This window comes from Plectropomus leopardus, chromosome 16, assembly GCF_008729295.1.
Source record: "Plectropomus leopardus isolate mb chromosome 16, YSFRI_Pleo_2.0, whole genome shotgun sequence".
NCBI classification, from domain to species: domain Eukaryota; kingdom Metazoa; phylum Chordata; class Actinopteri; order Perciformes; family Serranidae; genus Plectropomus; species Plectropomus leopardus.
This window is the reverse complement of record NC_056478.1, coordinates 13894252-13916495: the sequence shown is the minus strand read 5'-3', so window position 1 is coordinate 13916495 and position 22244 is coordinate 13894252. Positions and strand designations below refer to the sequence as shown.

Genomic DNA, 22244 nt, shown 5'->3' with positions numbered 1-22244 from the left:
ACATTATGTCATATGCTTTCCTCCAGCTGCTGAGACATCAGGAGCGTGTGGCGGAGAGTCGGGAGAGGCAGGTGAACTTGAGAAAGGACTTGGCGGAAATGCAGGAGTGGATGACCCAGGTGGATGAGGAGTTTCTCATGAGGGACTTTGAATACAAGAGTCCTGAGGAGCTGGAAGCATCGCTGGAGGAGATGAAGGTGGGAGTGGAGGCGTGCATAAACCTAATAGAAACACTTAAAATTTGAACATTTGGGGACCTTGAGGAAAAATGGTGATTCTGTGATAAACACATTGATTTTGACTGTGCTTTATTTAAGTGTGGGTTTGTCTTCCTCTGCTCCTGTCCTCATTGTCCTCTCATCTCTCTCACAGAGGGCTAAAGAGGATGTGCTCCAGAAGGAGGTGAAGGTGAAGATCCTGAAAGACAGCATCAACATGCTGGTGTCCAGAACATCGCCCCCAGGTGAAGGCAGCGCACAGGAGCTGACCTCAGAGCTGGAGGGGGTACTTGCCAACTACCACAAGCTCTGTGACCGCTTCAAGAGCAAGTGTCACACTTTGGAGGTAATGTGTGTGGGTGTGAGGTGCTTCTGTGTTGGTTTGTTTATGAATAAAAATATTTGTTGTCTGACAAACGAAGGCTAGTGGCTTCAGTATAAAATAATACTCACATATACTTTCATTTTTGTCGAAATATACTTGCACCACAGATTTGTGGTTTATTATTTTAAACTATTGGAAAAACAAGAAGTGCATAATAATAGTGGATTTAAAGGGACAGTTCACTCCAAAATCCAAAGTATGCACGCTTTCTTCTGCGCAGTGAAACAATTGGTGGGTGTAGTTCGGTAGAAAGAAAATAGTTCCTACATGAAACTACTCACAAAAGGTTTGTGAATCATCTTGAGTAAGTGGGTCATGATTTCTAGAAAGAGACATTGCTGTTGAGTTTTTCAAATACATTAGCTTAGTCCCATCTAGTTTCATTATTTTGAAGAGTAGGTAGATATCTCTGTGGTTGATAACTTCGACACTCAGAAACTTGCACCAAAACAATTTAATTGATAAATAGCACTACAGTGTATTGTATTTTTTGTCAAAAAAACTGAACTGTCTGGTGAACTGTCCCTTTAAGTTGGCTTTGAGTTTAAGGTTAAAGTATTTTCTGTTATAAAAAGCTTCTGTGACACATGTTCACATAAAAAACCCAACAAAACATAATTTTACGCATGAATTGCCCAATTTAACCGTCAACTTGAAAGTCCCTTGGTTCAGTATTAGACTGACATGTTGGTTTATGCGATGTGTCATTTCTTGGGCTTGCTTTTGTTAATTTTTATGTGAAGAACAAGAGAAGCTGAAAGGGCACTGGTGATTCTGGTTATCAGAGCTAATCTGTGAGTGTTAAGTCATAGTTTGGGGCACTGCTTTTGATTATCATCCCCCAGACTGCAGAGTAAAGGTCAGACACATCACTGAGGTTTGCTTATGTTCATGTATACTCTTCTTTGCCTGGAGTCCATTAGTCATCATCTCCTTTTTGTCTTCAGAACTGCTAATTAATTTAAGTAAACTTATGTAAAAATGCCCCACAGTACAGTGTTTCACATAGAATGAAACCCCCAGGTGTTTTTTTTTTTCATTTTGTCATTTTAAGATTGTAATTGAGGGCATACTTTGTAGTAGTCTAATTTTGTGTCTCTGGTTATGCTCAACTGTATTTAAATGTTTCTGACTATGTGTTTATGTGTGTAATATACTGTGTAGGAGGTTTGGTCCTGTTGGATGGAGTTGCTTCAGTATCTGGATATGGAGCAGATTTGGCTCAACACATTGGAGGAGAAGGTCCAAGCTACTGAAAACTTACCAGAGAGCACTGAGGCCACCAATGAAGCTCTGGAGGTACAAATGCAAACACACACACCCCCTGTAAATACATACTAAGAGTTAGTTTGGTATTCTTCAACCTGGACCTTATTTTTCCATGTTTTGGTTTCTAATGTGACTAATGTAATACACAATAATTTTTGAAATTTGTCTAGTATTGAGCGAGACAGGCTTCAATCTTTTACTTTTCCATCAATCACCAACACTGGTTTGGTTGAAATAAACCCTTAATTCATCCAGTTAGATGTAAAAAAAAAAAAAGCTGACTCCATTCATGCTAAAATTACTGTTTATTTAAATGGAGTCTGGCAAGTTTGGTAGTGGCAATTTCAGGGCTGTTTATGGCTCAACAAAGAGGATCTTGCTTTATAACAAAACAAAACAAAACAAAACATATATAAATCTGCACAATTTCACATATTTATGTGCAAAATTACACATATTGTTCATACATAGAAAATGCAACTATATTTGAACCACTAGATTTCTTCTGGAATACCCTTTTTGAAAATGCATATTCTAATCTTATATAGCTGCAGGCACATATCATGGAAATGAGTTACTTCATAAATATACAAATGAATTAATTAGCTTTGAATATGTTTAGAACGGCCTTCATTCTATATTCCTGTACTCACATTATATATGACAGAAGCTGCTGCTTCATGCAAAGACACCAACAAATTTAGTTAGCTAAGGTGAGGTCACCTCACTCATCTCCATGCATTTAAACAGCATGGAGATGTATATGAAGGTCACTAGCTCGAGACCGTTAGTAGGAAAAATAGCACATTTAATAAATCAAGCAATCAATTTAATATTCAAACTATGTTAATGTCCTCCTTGTCTTTGACCTGGGTTTCTAAATTTCTTCTACTTTGACTTACTCTGTTACTATATCCGTAGACTCGCCTGCAGCGTGACTGTCAAACTCACTTTAATCACAGTGCTGCTTCTGTAACATCGCATAGTGATGAAGGAAATTGAAGACCCTTGAAGACAATGTTTCTCCCTTCTCCTCTTTGTCCTTATGTGTTTTTGACTGTTTATTTTTTTCTCCCTTTCTGTCCTTGTCCCAAACCGCCTCTCTCACCCTTCACCCTTCCCAGTCTCCCAGTTTAGTTATCAGACTCACCCCTCAGGAGGGAGAACAGCCCCCCACCCCAACCTCCCTCTCTCTTTCTCTCTCTCTCTCTCTCTCTCTCTCTCTGTCTCTCTATGTCGCTCTCTCTCTCTCTCTCTCTATCTGTGTCCATTACCTCCGGGAAGAAAAAGCACATTTAATGACCCCATGTAAACAATGACTCAACCAACTCCTCTCTCACTTCGCTCTCATTTCTCATTCACTTATCATCTTTTTCAGGTTTGCCTCCATCTGACGCACCTAACATTGCAATTTCTGCATCTGCACTCCATCTGTTTGCTCAGCTATTTTGTTGTTTCTCAATCTTTCAGACACACTTTCACTTTTCACTAATTTACTGGAATTATTTTTTTTTCCCCTGGTGTTCTTTGTTGCTTGACAGTTTGGTTTCTAGCTTTGGTCAATGTTTTTTTTTCGTTCTTGCTCTTCTTTTCTGGTTTCTGTGGCAAATTTTTAGAACCGTGAAGCGGTTTAACTTTCTTGATCTTTGTTGCTGCTTTTATCAAAGGACTTCTATTTTAGCACTTCCTCGCGCACACATCCGTTCCTTCCCCTTTTTGCTTTATTTTTCTGATTCTGTGCTCATATATTTAGCCTTTTTTCAATCTCTCTCCATTCACCACCAGTCTCTGGAGAGTGCGCTTCGCCACCCTGGGGACAACCGGACGCAAATCAGAGAGCTGGGTCAGACGCTTATAGACGGGGGCATACTGGACGAACTCATTAGCGAAAAACTAGAGGCCTTTAATTCCCGTTACGAGCAGCTCAACCACCAGGTCAGGACCTTGACTTTGTGTGTCAGCAAATGTTGGATGCATGTGTGTTTGTTTGTGACTGTAAAAAAAATTGTGCTTTGTACAGATTTCTTTGTTTTTCAGTAATTTCAGATGTATGCATTTTCTTTTACTGTAGAATTTTTTATTTGATTATATCCTTTGTAAATATGACACTGTGTCATATACCCCAAACATATCCAGAGGCTCTACACAGAGAATTGTCACTGGTTAAAATATTGAGATTTATAATAATAGTATCAAAGATGTTTATGTGTATCATATTGATATTAAAATTAATAAATATTTATATTTTCATGATATGCTACATTATAACATCACAAAGTTTATTTTATTATTTTGCATTTCATACACAGCTATATTTGCAAGCATCTAAGCATTTGGTGCACTCACAGAAAAAAAAAAAATTTAGATGTACAGTATATTTAGTCTTTTCCATCTTAATATTTAGGACATCAATTTCCGTGTCATTGCTTAAATCAAGAATATCAAAATATTGACAGCTGTAACCATGAAAGACTCAAAGCCATGACTTGATGTCTGTCTCCCCTTGCCCCCTTCAGGCGGTGAACAGGCAGATCAGCCTCGAGCAGCAGCTGCAGACTCTGAAGGAGAACGAACAGGCGCTCCAAACACTGCAGGAGTCTCTGACTCAGCTGGACCACACGCTCACCTCCTACCTCACTGACCGTGTCGACGCCTTCCAGCTCCCACAGGAGGCACAGGTACTCCTGCACCTGATGGCTTTTACTCCATTCAGTTATCTCACTTGTCTAATGGCTCTCTATTCAACTAGAGGCCCATGTAACTGTAGTAAAATATTAATATATATAATATCAATATACTATTCACACAGTGACACATCGGACTATCTACAGATTCTTTGGAAAACTAAGCAGCGGCCTGACAAACTAAAATAAATGTTTATTTTTGTGATGAAAGAATAAATATTTGTTCTTAGGGCCTTTCTGAATGAGTGCACATATACTCATTGTGTATATGTTCATTCCCACTTTTCCTTCAGACCATTGGGGCAGAGATCGCAGCCCACGAGGTGACAGTGGAAGAGATGAGGAAGAGAAATGTGGCCAACCTGCCTCCTCCCACCACTGATGGCAAAGCTGCCCGGGGTGGGACAATGTTGGACCAGCTACAGGTAACACTGACTCCTACTGGAGAACTTCAGGAACAGCAGGGAGTCGTGTCAGACTGGTTTCTCCTGCTGCAACCATCATTACATAATCACGACAGTAGAATTAATAGTATAAATACCAAATCATGGCAGTACGGGAAGAGAAGAAGAATTGTGTGTTTTATCTTTGTTTTGATGCAAATCTATAACTTTACTAACCTCTCCCTTCAACCACTGCAGAGGAAACTGAGAGAGATCTCCACAAAGTACCAGCTGTTCCAGAAGCCAGCAAACTTTGAGCAGCGCATGTTGGACTGTAAGAGGGTCCTGGATGGTGCCAAGGCTGAGCTGCCTGTTCTGGATGTCAGGGATGTGGACCCGGAAAAAATCCAGTCCCACCTCAGTGGTTGCATGGTTAGAGCTAAAACTTTGTCAATCTCTCCTTAACACAAACACGAAGACAGGGTTCATATGCACTATGGAATAATATTGAATATGATTTTTCCTTTTTTTTTTTGGCAGTTCCAGGTGTGGATAAGTATGAAAAAAAACAACAGAGGTTGTATTATTTTATGTGTGTTATGTGAATCCTACACAAAAAGTGTTTCTCACTCTCACTCATAAGTATGCAAAGGGTACTTACCAGAACAAACCAAAAGCAAATTTCAGTCCCTCATTTTGGTGCCAGGAAGTGTGCCGAGTGTGTGTGCGGTCATAGAGAGAGAGAGCGTGCCTATGTGACCTGACGTGTGACAGTGAGGCTGTTGGGACCAGAGCAAAGAGTATGAAGCTAAACGTAGCAGTGCAACAATTTTACAATTTACAAACAGCTGTTGGTCAATGAATAACTACTACAGTTCACCAAAACCCGAGAATCTCAGCAGCTCCTGAGCCGATAGTAGAGAAATGCGTCTCCTGATTTTGGGAGTCAGTTATTGATCTTGAGTTGAAATATTTCCCTGTTATTAGTAATGCAACTTTTACTTGTTTTTTTGTGGTTGGGTTACGTTTTATTTATTATTTGAATTTATTATATGTATTTGTTCATAGAGTTTTGTATTTATTCATGTTTATATATTTAACTATGCTTTAAACTGCCAATTTCAAGTTAAAAAATGCGTTTGCTTCTAAAAAAAAAGTTGTTAATGTTTTGAGATGTACTTTTTAAAAAGTATCTGTTCAGACAACATTTAGGCACCGATACTACAAGTTCTTTTTTTTTTTTTTAAATTATAGAAACTTTATAAGTTGCTGAGCGAGGTGAAGCTGGAGGTGGAGACGGTGATAAAGACTGGTCGACAGATTGTGCAGAAACAGCAGACAGAGAACCCCAAAGCCATGGACGAACAGCTCACAGCTCTCAAACTGCTCTACAATGACCTGGGGGCACAGGTAACTTATTTTTGTATGAATTCTACTGGTTCTAAATGCAGTTAATGTTGGACTATCAGTGATATTCAGCATCTCTTAAACCAGTGAAAGACACGTTTGTTTCCCTTCTCTTCACAGGTTACTGAGGGAAAGCAGGACCTGGAAAAAGCTTTGTCTCTATCCCAAAAGTTCCAGAAGGAGAGTGCAGCTCTGGAGGAGTGGCTTACCACCAATGAGGCCGAGCTCCAGCAGAAGAACAGCTGTGGAGACATGCCAGCTGACATTGATGCTGAGATTGCATGGGCTAATGTGAGTAACCATCCAAACCTTTCCATCATATCTCTCCAGCAGGAGAGAGGAAGTGTCTCTTCTGCTGCTGTCCAGCAGATGGAGCAGAGAGACAGTAAAATGTTCCTGAAATCTCTCTCTTTCTAACACTAAAGATAAACTGTATCAGCATTATGAAAAAAGGATGAAAGTGGTACTGTTTAGCACTGATTGGTTAATGGAAAAAATGATTAAGAACTAAGCAGATGTTTTTGTTTCTCCCTGAGACTGAAACACTATGAATTTTACAGTCACAGGTTCCCTCTACAGTGCAGGAAAGTATATATGAGGTTTCTTTAAGTGTCCTTTTTTTGTTGTCCAAATATACGTGTTTCTTAAATGTACATTTCTTTTTAAGTTTTAAAATGTTGTAGAATATATTAATAATAACCAGCAATTCATGCCTTTATTCTGGTAGGCATTACATTTTTGTGACCCGTGCAATAATCCTAACAATATTTAGCTGATATGGCAGTAAGTTATTGAAACATGGAAGTCACATGTGTAACATGCTGAATATTGAATTGTGCGCGTGTCTGTGTTCGTCCTCCAGGGCCTGCTGAAGGAGTCGGAGCGTCGCAAGGTGGAGCTGTCCAGCCTGATGGAGACCAGCGCCGGTCTGCAGACGCTGGTGGAGGGCAGCGAGGCTCAGTTGGAGGAAAAACTGTGTGGCCTCAATGAAGCCTGGGGCCGCGTCCGCACCTGGACTGAGGACTGGCTCAGCGCTGTGCTGGTGAGTGCAAATATTTTATACAGTAAGGCTTTATAAATAAAGACTTGCTGTGTTCTTTATCTTTTGTGAGTAAGAAGATTCTCCCACCTGCTTGTTTTTTTTTAAATAGTTTTATGCTTAAATAATACTTTAATTTGCCTTCACTCAAATGAATAAAGGCTATACTTTGGAGAATAAATGCATTTTTGTATTAGCTGCATCTTTCAGTATTTCTGTGGGTAATGAGACTTCTTTTATCAATTATGACTGCATTTCTAATACATATTCAGTGTGCTGGAATAATTAAAGTTTTAAAATTCTAATAGGTTCATTGAATTTTAAAGTTGTTTTTCCCAACCTTGGGTAGATAACGAAAATTGCAAGGTTATTTTTTTTATAACCCATATAAAACAAGTCCTCATTATACAGTGTAAGTCAAGTAATTGCAGTCACTAAACAAAGAAATGTAAAATCAAGAACAAAACAAGGACATGCAAATCACTTCTTCAATAAAAATATATTTACCAGTTGAAGAGACTCAGAAGTGTTCCTTCTTGTAATTGTGCACTGCGGCAAGTCATATAAAAGTAATGAAACACTCTGAGAATCATTAAAATGCCTTTGTTTTAGATTAAGTAGTAAATGGGGAAAACACAGGAGGACCTTTACAGTAATTAATGTCTTTTATTTCCACGTGGAAACACTGAGTCTTTGTTTTTCACTGTATTTGCGCAGAGTCATCAGAATGAAGTGGAAATTTTTGATGAGAACTTGGCTCACATCAGCACCTGGCTCTACCAGACCCAGATCCACCTGGACGAGGCCGAGCGGCTCGCCCCAACAGAAAGGGAGAAGGTGGTGAAGGTAAGGCAGAGGGAGTCATTACAGTGTTAGAGGGAAAGCATCCGTCTGAATGAAGGGAGAATGGCCCTAAAGTGTGAATAAAGCACACACATCACATTAAGGATAGTTAAAACTTGTGAGGTTAGCAGCCTCTCTTTTTCCATATTATCATATTAAAGTTATTCGTTTCTATATGTCCGAATATATTTTAGAGTTGGCAGAACTTATGCCATGACATGCAGCATCAAATAATAGTGTAGAATTGCTTTATGGAAATCACTTCCTCTGGCAAGGAAATGCATTCTGTGAGAATCCATCAAGAAAATCCCCTCCTGTTCTGTTACCTTGTGGTATACAGACGTATTAATGCATTTCTACATTAGAGGAATAACAAGGTAATGATGACTCATTTCAAAATGTCCCATTTTAGATGTTTTTTAATGCATGGTAAAGATGGGAATTTTCAATAAGTGGACATATTTGAGCACTATTTGGACTTTTTTGAGTACTGGTAGTTATTTATAATAATTGCCCAATTTTCACCGTACATCACCTAATGGATAAAAAAAAAGAGAGTGAGAGCTAGTCGGTGCGACAGAGAGGTGGTATATGAAAGAACATGACAGTGAGAAAATGAGGCAAGATGAGAAGATGAGCCTGTCATGGCAGTGTCAGATAATTTTTATCTTAAAAGTTATTTTACATTCTTAACCCTTTCCTTCCTCTTGCCACGACAACTGAAGGTCTCCACTAAATATCAGCTTTTGGCTGGTGCTGCTAACCTTGATCAGTACATGCTGTGCTGAGCTCTCTGGTTTGAACCAAGGCTACGCTGCCATCTAGTCTGAGAGAGAATGACTGATAGTATAAAGTGACTTAAACAGATCACCAGCTACTCTGTGGTCTGTCCTTAGCGCATGCTGGAGGAGCTGGAGGACATCAGTCTGCGTGTGGACAACGTGAAGGACCAGGCCATCATCCTGATGACCAGCAGGGGGCCCGCCTGCCGAGAGGTGGTGGAGCCCAAACTGTCTGAGCTCAACTGCAACTTTGACAAAGTGTCCCAACACATCAAAACTGCTAAGGTATGACAGCACAAACTGTGTAATTCTAAAACCACTGGATCAAACAAGCCAACATTCATTATTATGTTCATTTATACATAATGTGGAATTTAATCCTGCTGTAAGCACTAATAAGGTTAAAGGAATATTTCAACCCCCAAATTATCCTTTGGAAATCAGTTACTCACCCCGTGTTATGTTAAACTCATGAAGAAAACTTTTTTTTCTTGCATGCCACCATGATGAACTAAGAATCCAAAAAAGGGAAAAAAAATCCTAATGCATTGAAGTCATGGAGGAGTCTGTGTTTAACAACAACAAAACAATATCAAAACATCCATTTACAAACTCTCACAAAACTCGTGTAGTATAATCCAAGACTCATTTATCCAGTCGTTTGCTCACTTCTTCCCAAACATATACTGTAGTTCTGTCCAACTTACAGCTGAACTAAAAGCAAAGTTTATCTATGCTCTCTTTAAAGCCAGCCTCCATTGACAAAATCAGTAATTTTATCACGCTAAATACAGGAGCTGTTGGTCTACCACTGCCTTGGTTAGATAGTTTGGGTTATGTTTGAATTTGGTGTTTTATATGGTTAATTCAAATTCCCTTTAAATCACACAATAACAGAAACAGACTAACTCATTGAGGCAGTTGTAGCCCAGCCGCTCCTGTTTTTAGTGAGGTGAAATGACTGTTTTTATCAGTGCTGTCTGGCTTTGAGAAGAATATAGTTAAGTTTACTTTAAATTCATCTGAGAAGGCTGCCGGATTATGCTGCACAGGTTGTGTGAGAGTTTGTCAAAGAATGTTTTGATATTGTTTTGCTGCTGTTAAATGTTGTCCCCCATGACTTCCTTTCATCAACAGTTTTCTTGTTTTTTGTATCCTTTGTTCACCCGATGCAAGCAAAAAAAAACAAAGTCTTTCTCACAAATACAACATAACACAGGGTGAGTAATTGAAATGCAAATTATCTTTTCGGGGGTGAAGTTTTCCTTTAAATCGTCAAATAGAAAGCATGTGGTGTAGTCTTTGCAGTCACTTCTTCTGCTCCTTGTCTTTTTGCATTTAGATGATGACCAGTCTGGAGTCAGGTGGCGTTGAGTTGAATCAGCAGATACCTCAGCAGGTACAGCAATTTCATATAAACTACACTGAAAATAGCTACCAAGATTTACTTCTGAGTTTTATTTGAACTTTGTGTACTATCACAAATCATACCACAGCTGAACACTCTTTCATACAATTGCATATATCTTACTTGTTTTGACTTGCAGTTTGTATCTGATCTTTTTCATCAGGTCATTTACAGCCAGGAGATTCGAGCAGAGAGTCAGACACGGCCTGCAGAGGCTTTGGTGTCCAGTGAGGTGAAAGACCTTCAGGCAGAGCTCCAGGACACACTGAAGGCTCTGCAGCAGCAGAAGGACCCAACAAACACCCTGGATGATGACAAGGTACACAAAATCACCTTTCAGTTTCATTCATTCGAAGCTTTCTCATTTAGTTTCTAAAACAGGATTCAGAATGATGATTGATAATTATGGTATTACTATAAGATACTCACTGATAAGTTGTAATTGTCCAAAATCTTGTAGTGTGGTGGATATAGAAATAGGCAATCTGTCTATTGTCTGGCTAATGATTTTCATTAAGGTTAGCCATCTTTATCATTTTTTTCCCAGGAATTTGAAAACACGCACAGAAAATTGCCCCAGGTTGCCTATTATTCTCTTTGTGAAGTTTTTAAGAGTTTTTGTGAGGAATATGCCAGGCGACAGGCTATATAAAGCTGCCACCTGATAAGGCGAGATTTGATTGGGCATTTCAAGGCCTAACAAGTCTGGAATCCAATCTGTGTTATCACGGTTTATGACGTTAAACACACTGCACGAACAGACCTGACCAGTCCAAAGCAAGGTCAGTGTGCCGGTTGGAAACTCTTAGTGTGTTTTAAACAGTGTTTTCCGGGGAGGCGTCTACAGAGTCTCAGCTCTGAAATACATGCTGCTTGCTTAGCAAAGGAGAAACTAACAGCTAATGTCTGTTTCTGGAGTGTAAGTTGTTTTATCTTATACTAACTGAATTTATATAAAGACTTAAAACGTAATGAATCTCTAATCTCCAAATAAGTTGGACCTGAGTCATAGCCTCTTGAACTCTTCACTGACCCGTCTGTCTCTCTGCACCAGATGGATGAGGAGAAAGCCAGCGTAGAAGACTTGCTGAGAAGAGGAGAAGAACTGCTGCAGCAAACTTCAGACGACAGCCAGAGGGAGGAGTTGAGACTTCTACTGCTGCGGCTGCAGAGCCAATATTCTGCTCACAGGGTGAGACACATTAAAAATATATGTTGTGTCCTCCTTAAGCCTTGCTTATATGGGAATGTTTTTTTAATGTGAGAAAACGCTGCTCTCTGTCATATTGTGTTCGCCCATTGTGCACTGTTGCGGTTTGGTCAATGTGTTTGTGTTTGTGCGTGCGTGCGTGCGTGCGTGCGTGCGTGCGTGCGTGCGTGCGTGCGTGCGTGCGTGCGTGCGTGCGTGCGTGTGTGTGTGTGTGTGTGTGCGCGTGTGTGTGTTTGCCTGCTTTAGGAGTTGAGAGTGCTACGAATCAGGCAGGTTGAAGTCACTACGGAGTCGTCGTCGACTCTCATCTTCTCAGAGCAGATGAGAGAGTTTTCAGCCGAGGTGAGGGATTAACATATGCATGAGCACATGGTCTGAACACATAGACACAAACTGGGACTCCTTTAAAACTTGGTATTTCACCCAGATGGGTGTTGTTTTTCAGGACACAGTGCACTTTTTGCAAGCTCTGTAGCCGTCTCATGTGCTCTGAGGGTACTTTGATTCTTCAGCCTGTATGATAACCTGCAGGCGCGTTTGTAAGAATGTAGAACAGAAATCTTGAATTATTTTGGTCTGGTAAGATGTTGGACTGAATTGCAAAGTATGTGCTAGTTTTGTTTTGAAAGCTTTGAAAATTAGGCAAACAGAATGGAATAATTCATGCTCCAAGTATATAGGTAAACAGAATATACTTTTCATGTTTTCCTATCATTTGTATGTTTGGTCTTGCATCATAGAATTCAATAGTGGGGCTAGAAAGCATGTTTGGGCATCTATTGGGACAGATACTACACTGATATCTAAATACAGACCCCCCATCTGAGTAGATTTTTATTGTTGGACAAAATGTACTTAATCTAAATGTCAGTGTATTGTAGCACACATTTAGTGGTACATATTTTCCTGTGTAACAGAGTAATGGCCAATGTGAGAATTTATCAGCACTAAGGTAAAAGTAATTTGGTAATGTGTAGAGGGAGTGTAGTAGCAGTTGCAGCCCTGTCAATAGTACAAGGAGCGAAAATCTAAGTGTATTTTCATAAATCAATTAGTATAAATATATACATATGTATATGCGTTTTTTTAAGTAAGCTAGGCGTGAGGTCTCTAAGTTGTTTAAGTTTAATCTTATGTAAGGTACCATCGCCAGGAGTTTTTAGGGAGTCCCAAAACTAAGTAGGATGCTTTAATCAATGAGCTGTGTCTTTTACCTTAAGTGTGTGATTGTTGGATCCTCTGCTGTGTTAGTTTAGCAAGTATGACATGCTTTATTATGATGTGGCACAGTCAGTTTTAATTTCTCACCTCCTTCTGCCCTGTGTTTTTCTCCTGCTGCTGTGTCGTGTAGGAGATGTCTTCAGTGGAGCGTAGCAGTGCTCCGTCACTGACTCCCTCCAACTACCTGTTGGACATTAACAAAGTGCTCCTCGCCATGGCCGACAACGAGCTGCTTCTGAACTCCTCTGAGCTCAGCGGAGGGCTCTACGAAGACTTTTCTAGCCAGGAGGACACACTGAGGGTGGGCTATCAAACATTGTCATTGTAAACTTTCTTTTTTTTTTTTTTTTACTGTATTAGCTTTTGTGTAGCAGTTTGCACACATGAGAAAAAAACAGAAAAGGGGTATTAATGAACCTTTGGTTGTAGTAAAAATAGAAGCAGTGATTTAATAGAAAGCACCAGTTCTGAACCTTTGGGAGAGCTTTCCAAAATGACGCGTTCTGGTATCAATCATTCTGACGGATGAACACTCCCCCCCTCTCTGACCGTGCTGTCTTTCCTTCATCTTCATCTTGTCTTTTTATAGAATATCAAAGAGAATCTAGAGCGTGTTGGGGAGCTGGTCACAGGCATCCACGAGCGTCAGCCCGATGCCATCCGAGACGCTTCCCCCTCTGATGTTGCCCAAATTGGAGACGCCCTTACACAGCTCAATGCCGAGTGGGACCGCCTCAACCGCATGTACAACCACCGCAAAGGGTACGTTCACCAACATATCATACTGTACTTATACTCAACAACTAAGGTTAAGGTCAAAGTTGATTAAGTCTTGCACAGAAAATGTTGCAGCAGGGGAGAGAAGCTGCTACTTATAGATGTGAATGTATGTGAATCTGTGTCAGGCTATGTGGCCAAAGCTGCACAAATGCTAAATGCCAGCTGTCCGCCAGTCAGGAGACAACAAGAATAGATAAAGAGACAGACCAAGGCACACAGTCGAGCTCCCTAGACACACACACTGACCTTGATTACTATCAAAACAATTCCTAGGGCATAAACAATCTCATGCCTATTCACATTTTCACTCACTCATTCTCTTACACACACACACACACACACACACACACACACACACACACACACACACACACACACACACACACACACACACACACACACACACACACACACAGGTTGACCTTCACTACCATCAACACATTTCCTTGGGCATAAACAGTCTTCAGTTGCTGAGTACAGTATGTGCACATGCTAGAATAAACTAGTAAGTTCATTTTGAAGACAGCACACAAATGCAGGAGCACTTCGTCTGTAATCACAATAACCTCTGGGCGTCATTAAAAATCAAAAGAATGGAAAATATTTTGTAAAACTGCTCATCTAAAACTCATTTCCTCACCTTGTCTCCTCATCAGATTTGTTGGGCTCTAAGTGGTGCTATGAGAGGAAATAGCCCTCACGCAGACCATCAATGAGATAAAGATCTGTTTTTTATATAAGGCATTTTAGGTAATCAGCCTCTCCGTCTAGGCTGATTTATTCAGTAGCATCTCTGTGAGCGTTCCTATATTGTCAGGGGTTTCTGATTGTTATGACATTTTCTGGTGTTTAATAGAGGTCAACTTTGCCATTCTTCCTTATCGTAAACCGTGGAATTTCCCCACGGGTAAACTCGGTTGTACTGTTAGAGTCCAGGATTCATTAATCTCTCATCTGCCTCTACATTAGGCCCAGTCACCCCTAAACAAGAGCAAAGATGCAGAATCCAACATCATCATTCAAATCAAGAGATCCACAAACTGAACTGAGTTTTAAGTTTAAAAAGAAAAACAAAAAGAGATTCCTAAAACGATTTTGTCGGGTAATTGCCATTATTATATGATTTACATGTTATGCAAATTGAGCTCTACCTGAAATTCACTTCCAGTTAATGTTTCATGTCAGCCACTTTATGCTATTTGTTCAGCATTTATTTTTGCAGATATCTATAAATATATTGCATGTTTTTCAAATGACTCAGTACTTATTTTCATTAACTATATATATATATAACAGGTGAAGTTTAAAACAATGTTCCTATGTCCTTACCCTTTTCAAGTTTACCCAATAAACATTTTTTGCAGTTTTAATTGTCATCAAGAAGACCTGGTGTGTTATATGTGAGTCTTTGTGCTGCTGCAGGTCTTTTGATCGTGCTGTAGAGGAGTGGAGGCAGTTCCACTGCGACATGAATGACCTGAACCAGTGGCTGACTGACACTGAGAACCTGCTGTCAGAGAGCGTTGGCCCTGATGGACAGCTGGACCTGAACTCTGCACGACAACACCAAGAGGTCAGTGGAGGGTGATGGAGCAGCTGGAGGTCTGAACATGTATTTTTGTGCGACAGCCTGAAGTTAAATGTGTACTGGTGTATTTCATATGACTTTTACACGAGCAACTGGTCATGCCATCCATAGACTCACTCACTTTTTTTTTATATCATGAAAGTTTTCTGAAATTAGATCAGTATTGCCAAATTCTTGCCAATACACAGCACAAGGGCAGAGTATAATGATTTTGGGAGTTTAAATCACAAGTATCATCACTGCATGATGTTATATTGATTCTTTGAATGGTATGATATTTGCTGATAGCACAAAGTCTGCCATGATGCAATTTCAATTCGATTCAAGTCGGGGGCCTATGAACGATATGACATTTCAAATATCTTTTAAAATGTCTTTTTTCTTGTGTGCTTACCATTATCTACCAGACATTAGGCTGCGAGCACTGTTTGAATGTTTAGGAAAGAGGTGTGCCTGGATGGAAATGGCGACACAGACACGCCAACATTTCAAAAAAGTCTAAAAAAAGTCTATCTTAAAGATAGCAGTGTTTTTGCTTTGCATCAGTGGTTTTGGATTGCGATAACTAAAACTGATATATTGATATACTGATATATTGTCAACCGTCAGAGTGACATATCATTACACCCCTAATTGATTTATATTTTTACATATTTTTATGACATCGAAGACATTATATGCCATGATTGCATTTCACTTTTATCATTATAAACACTAATAAGTCAAATATAGACTCACAATACCTCATATGTTTACAAGCTCAAAGCAGGATTATTGCCTTCCCACGCTGCAGTAGTAATATGTTTGAAATATAAGCAGCTAGATGAAATGTTAGACCAGAGATAATTGCATTTGTTCCCCAAGGGGAAATGTGGGTGTTATACTGTACCTGATAAACAAACACACTGCACAGCGACTTGTTCGTTTCACAGAATGAGAAATGGAGAACTGAAAAGTGATATGAGAAGGGACCTCTAATTCTGCTGTCTTTGATTTCTGAAGTGCTAATTTCATTTCCAAGGGGAATTAGATTCTCTGACACCTTTATCAGTGTGATTTGCAAAAGCTGGAGCTACGCTCCATCTGTCTGACTCTTTAACATGTTTTCACAGTTGCTGAGATTGATACTAGGGATCAAGTGGATGGGAATTGAGAGATCAATTAGCTGACTCACCCTTTAGCGGACTTCACAATCCCTCACCCTGCTTTACGGGTCTGTCTCAGCGAGTTAAATCTCTCTTGGTGGAAGCGGAGATTTGGCAGCTTAAATCTGGATGTGCCACCAATCATACCTCTGTGTCAATCAGAGATTTGCTTGGAGAGATGGACTTGAGGAGGGGATTTTGCCCTGAGTGAATCGGCTTATGCTGTTTGAGTGATCCCTGATTCAACCTTTTTTTGTGCTCATGCTCTCTTTCAATCTTTTATACGTATTTTAGGAGTTGGAGGAAGGTCTTGTCAGCCACCAACCTGTCCTGGCCGAACTGACCCGCACTGGGGAGCAGATAATTGGTCAGCTGTCATCCCCTGATGGATCCCTTCTTGATGAGAAGCTAGACGCCCTCAGTCAGCGTTGGAGAGCTGTCAACCGTCAGGTCATCGAGAGACAGCGCAGGTAATGTATCCTCGGAAACACAGGATGCTATGTCAAATATGGATTGAACAGATTAAAGGATACCATCAATATTTTCAAACAGGGAGTCTTCTTTGTTTTTATGTCTAAATGACTAATGGGAACAACATTTCTTTAGATTGCTCCCATATTGAGCGAGACTGAAAAGGCCTGTAGTGTAATCCCTGTGGGCATTTGAGCACAGTCAATGTACATCCTCTAAAAGTTCTTGTTTTTGCCACTGATAGTCTGAGTATTCTAGTTGTCTGACAACATTACGGAAGTGATATCTTTTTGTTAAAGTGCAACATCCTTTGTATAACCAGAAACAGCCCTGAAATCACCATCCCCAATTCCACAAGACTCCATTTACATAAGCAGTAATTTTAGTGTGTACACAGCCAGCACATTTTCAAATCTAACGGTTAATTAAGGGGTTATTTCAAACAAAGAAGTGTCTGTTATTGATGGAAAAGTGAAAAGATGAACCAAGATGGCTTTTGTGCGTCTTATTTTTGTTTCTTTGAATCAAGTGTATTTTAAGATTGTAAAATTTCTGTTTATTTCAATGGAAACTGGTGGGTTTGGGGATACAGATTTCAGGCTCTTTCTGGTTACGCGAAAAGGATCTTGCTCTTTGACAAAAAGGTCTATCTCTGTAGGGATCCTTTCGATAATGTTGTCAGACACTTAAATTCACAATCTGAGCCTGCCAATGACAAAAACAAGCACTTCTAGTGGATGTACTGTAAGTTGAAGGTACTCAATTGCCTGCAGGGATTACATGGCAGCCCGTTACTTACACAATTCTAGACCTTTTTTTTTAATGTTGTTCCTATTAGTTACTTAGATACAAAAACATGGAAAAATAGGGGCCAGGTTGAAAAATACAGAAGATACCTTGTATGCGGTTGTAGTCAAATGCGGAATTTGACACGATAAATGTCATTGCTGATTATTGACGATGTAACATTTAGCTTTACAGTATAATGTAGCACAGAGGTTAGAGCCCTGTCTCCATCACCAACAGTCTTCGTTTCTTTATCAGCGTTTGGCAGGTTAACATTATCAGTGTGGTCAATCAGTCTATAACAGTAATTTAAATTTACATTTTAGGATTAGGCCTGCAACCTGCAGGAAATGGAGATCCTTATCTGTGTACAATAATGTGTGTGTGTGTGTGTGTGTGTGTGTGTATGTGTGTGTGTGTGTGTGTGTGTGTGTGTGTGTGTGTGTGTGTGTGTGTTTACAGGCTGGCTGGAGTAGACCCGGCCCTGGCAGACCTGGTGAGGAGACGTGAGGAGCTGGCTACATGGTTGGAGCAGGCAGAAAACGCTGTCAGCTCCTTACCTGTCACTGCCACTGACAACAACCTCAAAGAACTCAAGGTGCAGTAAGACCAAAAACATGCTCATGTTCTCGTGATTCTTGGGAGCGCAGAGATTTCTATTTCTGCTCCTGAGCTGGTAGATTCAGCTATTTTTGTGGTCAGCTCTGACTCTACTATCCTTTGTTCTTTTTTTCCCGTGCCCACAAGTTGCTCTCTGTATCTCAATCACAAGCAAAACCTGTCAAACCTAGTAAACATACACAGAGATAACCTCAGTCTCACATCTCTTGTTTTGAACAATGCAGTTTTGTGGGAGGGTATACAGTCTTCATTCCTTCCTGAAAACATCCTAAGACAGACTATCACCCCCCGTCGAGACAGTTTGCGAAAAGTGCAATGAATGATGTGGCTATATGGAACAGCTCTATGTTCTACTACTGGCCCTCTCAGTGTTACTTCTTAAATTCCCTTTACTTATTTTACACTCATATGTTATAAATAAATGCATCTGTCCATGTCTGTGGAATTAAGCATCAGTGCTTTTTCTCTTGCAGGCCCTTGCAGAGGAAATGGATGCACAGAATGAACGTCTCGGGTGGGTTAACAAGCACGCCCCACAAATCCTGGCCAATCCCAGTTTGAGCCCTCAGAGCAGAGACCAGCATGTTGGCAAACTGAGAGCCATCAACCTCAACTGGAGCAAGGTACAAACTTTTAATCAGTTTTTTATCAAGCATCATCTTTAGAGATTTTGTCTTGGGTCAAAGATGAAAGCAACCTTATACTGTAGACCAAGGCTTTTCAGCTATATTGTACAGGGACCTACATTTTCAGAAAGCATAGTGCCCTGGGGGCTGGACATTTCTCTGAGCTATTATTCTCATTATGTGTGTAAACGACACAACATGCCACCACATTTTAATAACGTTTGTTCTGCTACATTACAATTTACATTTAACATTTAGAGTTCCAACAACCTTTACTCAAAACCTCACTCATCTTCTCTGCCGTGTGGACAGTGTGCAGTTCAGACGAATTTTGACAGTGTTTTTGACACTGGATCTGGTTATGGCAGGTCATTTATTTTTGGCAAAATTGTAAATAAGACATTCAGAGTAAAGGGATTTTGATGAAACACAACTAATATAAGCTTACTTGTAGATACAGTACTTTTCCTGATATTCATATACCGTCGAAATGTAAAATTCTGAAGAAATGTTTTTTTTTCTTGCTATGATAAATGGTGTAATTTAGGCGATTTCTAAAAGAAAACATGCCTTTCAAACTCAGTGGTGGGTAATTAGGTTTAAAGGCAATTCGGCTAAGTGCGTTGGCGCAATCTGCTGGTTTGGAGGATTTATAGTGGCAAAATGTCTGTTATTCACATGATTTTTTCCTTCTTCAGGTTTTAGATTTGAATTTATTTTTAAACAGAACGGATCAGCAGGCCGTTGGGATTTGATTGTCAGGCTGGAATTGGCCCGCGGGCAGCTATTGAAATCAGCCTGCTGTAAACACTGTAGTACTCTAATAACCTGTTACCATGTTTTACAAAATTATGACAGCCACAACACGTCCTGTTCTCGCTGTTTTTTCATTTGCTCTCTGCCTTCTTCTCTTGTCTTTTTCTTTCTTCCCTTCTTTTGCTCATTTTTATTTACTACTGTTTTCCCTGCAGGTGACCCATGAGTTGCTGGACAAAGTCGGAGAGGTGGAGACCAACCTCCAAAGCCACGCCCAGTTTCAGGACAGGATGAACAGGCTCACTGACTGGGTTGTCGTCACACACCAGACAATCATCACCAGGGGCCTGACCCCGGGCCAAGCGCAGGTAGATTGTCTGAATACATGACGTGAACCAACACATCTAACCTCACTGAAAAATTCATTTTTTATCACAAACATAAATGTTACACCTAAAATGAGCTTGTAACTGTTGCAGGCTCTGGAGGTCTCCATGAAGGACAGGAAGAAGGACCTGGAGGACCTGTTGGCTCATTCTATAGAGCTACAGAGACGACAGCAGTTGATGCCTCAGGAAAAGGTTTCCATAGTTACCATAGTAACATAATTCCATAAAGACATACGGCTAATTGCTACATATAATTATACCATACTGCTTGTTAAAGCGCCACAAGTTTAATTGGCCGCCCTATTAAAAGCTGAATATACTATTTTTCTCTGTTGGCATTAATTATATGCTCCTGTCTATGCAAACAGAGTAAGGTAGAGCAACTGGCAGGTGATTGGAAAGCTCTGGATTGTCGACTGAGGGAATCTCTTCCGCCACCCGTCTCCCCATGGACACAGCATCATGTTGTCCAACACCAACAGCTTGGTAAAGATATCGAGAAATGCTCTTATTTAAAGTCATGATTTCTCTAATTTCTAACTTTATTTTTTATAATAGGTCAATGTTATAAGGATGAAAATTAATAAATAAATGTTGTCTCAATGAAGTTTTAAGCCTTAGGAGAGATAGAGAAAATGAGATATTGGATCATTAAGAGGAGAAGGCAAACATATAAACATGCACTTGTATTAGAGGTAATAAGTACTCAGGTGGCAGATTTGAAATTCCTTATTGGCTTGGCTTAATCTGCTGCATGAAAATGCATGATGAAATAACAAATAAGAGGTGAGCAACAAACTCCTGCCTGTGTAACACTAAAACAAACCCGGGCGCCTCATTCATCATGATTTACTGTGATGCCACTATCCTCTGAGAGCTATCTGACAGCACCTCCTCTCTCACTCCAACATCTTTAATGTTCATTGCATCATTTCCTTTTTAAAGAAGCTCTATATGTCAACATTACTTGCCTCTCCTTCCCTGCCTTTTTTTTCGCCCTGGCTCCAGTATCTGCGGTCCCCTCAGCCGTGCAGATGGCCAGCCTAGTGAGCGAGGACCCCCACCACCAAACCCCACACACGCCGGACACTGTGGCGCCCACTGACCTCAACGAGACAGCCACCGAACTGGCAGACTGGCTTCTCCTCATCACGCAGATGCTGAAGTCTAATATTGTCACTGTGGGGGACACAGAGGAGATCAGGACAACCATGGGACGTCTTCAGGTGAGAAAAGCGGAGCAGAGAGAACAGATGGAGGAAAGTTGTGAACACGTTAAACATTTTTTAATGGAATAGTGCATTTTTTTGTAAAAGTAAACTGCCAAATACAATTCTCTGAGCTGTACACTTTGTTCAACTGTGTCCATGTGTGTTTGTTCAGGTGACGAAAAGTGACCTAGAGCAGCGTCACCCCCAGCTCGAGGACATTTTCACCCTGGCACAGAACATCAAAAACAAGACTTCTAATCTGGACGTTCGCACATCCATTACTGAGAAACGTATGTACAAAGCACGATGATCACATAAGAAAGCCACTAACCAGTTAAAAAAAACAACAGAAACGTTTTGTTTTTTTTTGTAAGATTTCATCTCAGGATTTATGAAAATATGGAGCTTGTTTTTATTTCTAATCAAGTTTCAACTTTTCAGACTGGAATTAACAGAATATTTAGAAAAAGTTTTGAAGGAGAAGAAACAGGAAAATGCTGAAAAGCTATGATGAAATGAATTAATGAAGGGTTTCAGGCAGATTTGAAGCACATAAGATGTATGAATATTCACTGTTAGTGATTTACATATTGCTTAATGATATTAGTGACAGTTACTTCTGTTGGATAGCTAACTTGAGTGAGAGGCTGCAGTAGTACAGTCTTAAAGTATAGCAGCATCAGAGTGCAGTCGTCAACTAAATCTCAGCTGAAATCAAACAGTTGGCTATTAACAAGTCTGTTCTGTATAGACAACACAGCCTAACCATACCTTTAATAAGGTATCTGCTATGATCAGGCTCAGGCCAGGTCACAAAACAATTTTCAGACATTTTTATAAAACAAATATTTAACTAGAAATAAGTGCATGCAAAGGTGTCAAAAATATATTGTAAAAACGCGTTAAATTGCATGGACGTGTATCGCATTTTTGCTTCTTTATCTCCTAAAAAGGTGAGCAGCCTTGGCATTCTGTAAAGTGATCGTATGTGCTTATCTGATCTATTGGCACATGCAAAGCAA

General features: G+C 40.0%; 1 protein-coding gene across 5 annotated transcripts in view; it reads left to right on the top strand.

Annotated features, from left to right (window-relative positions):
* utrn (utrophin) overlaps nt 1-22244 on the top strand; it is a 239026-nt gene that overhangs the window by 50736 nt on the left and 166046 nt on the right. For all 5 annotated transcript variants that reach the window (XM_042503021.1, XM_042503022.1, XM_042503024.1 and 2 more), the window contains 27 exons: nt 27-197; nt 373-564; nt 1768-1902; nt 3658-3807; nt 4389-4550; nt 4850-4981; nt 5198-5371; nt 6194-6349; nt 6467-6637; nt 7209-7388; nt 8103-8231; nt 9125-9295; nt 10353-10409; nt 10582-10737; nt 11473-11610; nt 11875-11970; nt 12980-13150; nt 13439-13611; nt 15052-15202; nt 16657-16832; nt 18082-18217; nt 18714-18863; nt 19838-19990; nt 20102-20203; nt 20380-20497; nt 21020-21237; nt 21395-21512. In XM_042503021.1, the coding sequence (XP_042358955.1) occupies nt 27-197; nt 373-564; nt 1768-1902; nt 3658-3807; nt 4389-4550; nt 4850-4981; nt 5198-5371; nt 6194-6349; nt 6467-6637; nt 7209-7388; nt 8103-8231; nt 9125-9295; nt 10353-10409; nt 10582-10737; nt 11473-11610; nt 11875-11970; nt 12980-13150; nt 13439-13611; nt 15052-15202; nt 16657-16832; nt 18082-18217; nt 18714-18863; nt 19838-19990; nt 20102-20203; nt 20380-20497; nt 21020-21237; nt 21395-21512 (4036 nt within the window). The remainder of the gene's footprint in view (nt 1-26; nt 198-372; nt 565-1767; nt 1903-3657; nt 3808-4388; nt 4551-4849; nt 4982-5197; nt 5372-6193; nt 6350-6466; nt 6638-7208; nt 7389-8102; nt 8232-9124; nt 9296-10352; nt 10410-10581; nt 10738-11472; nt 11611-11874; nt 11971-12979; nt 13151-13438; nt 13612-15051; nt 15203-16656; nt 16833-18081; nt 18218-18713; nt 18864-19837; nt 19991-20101; nt 20204-20379; nt 20498-21019; nt 21238-21394; nt 21513-22244) is intronic.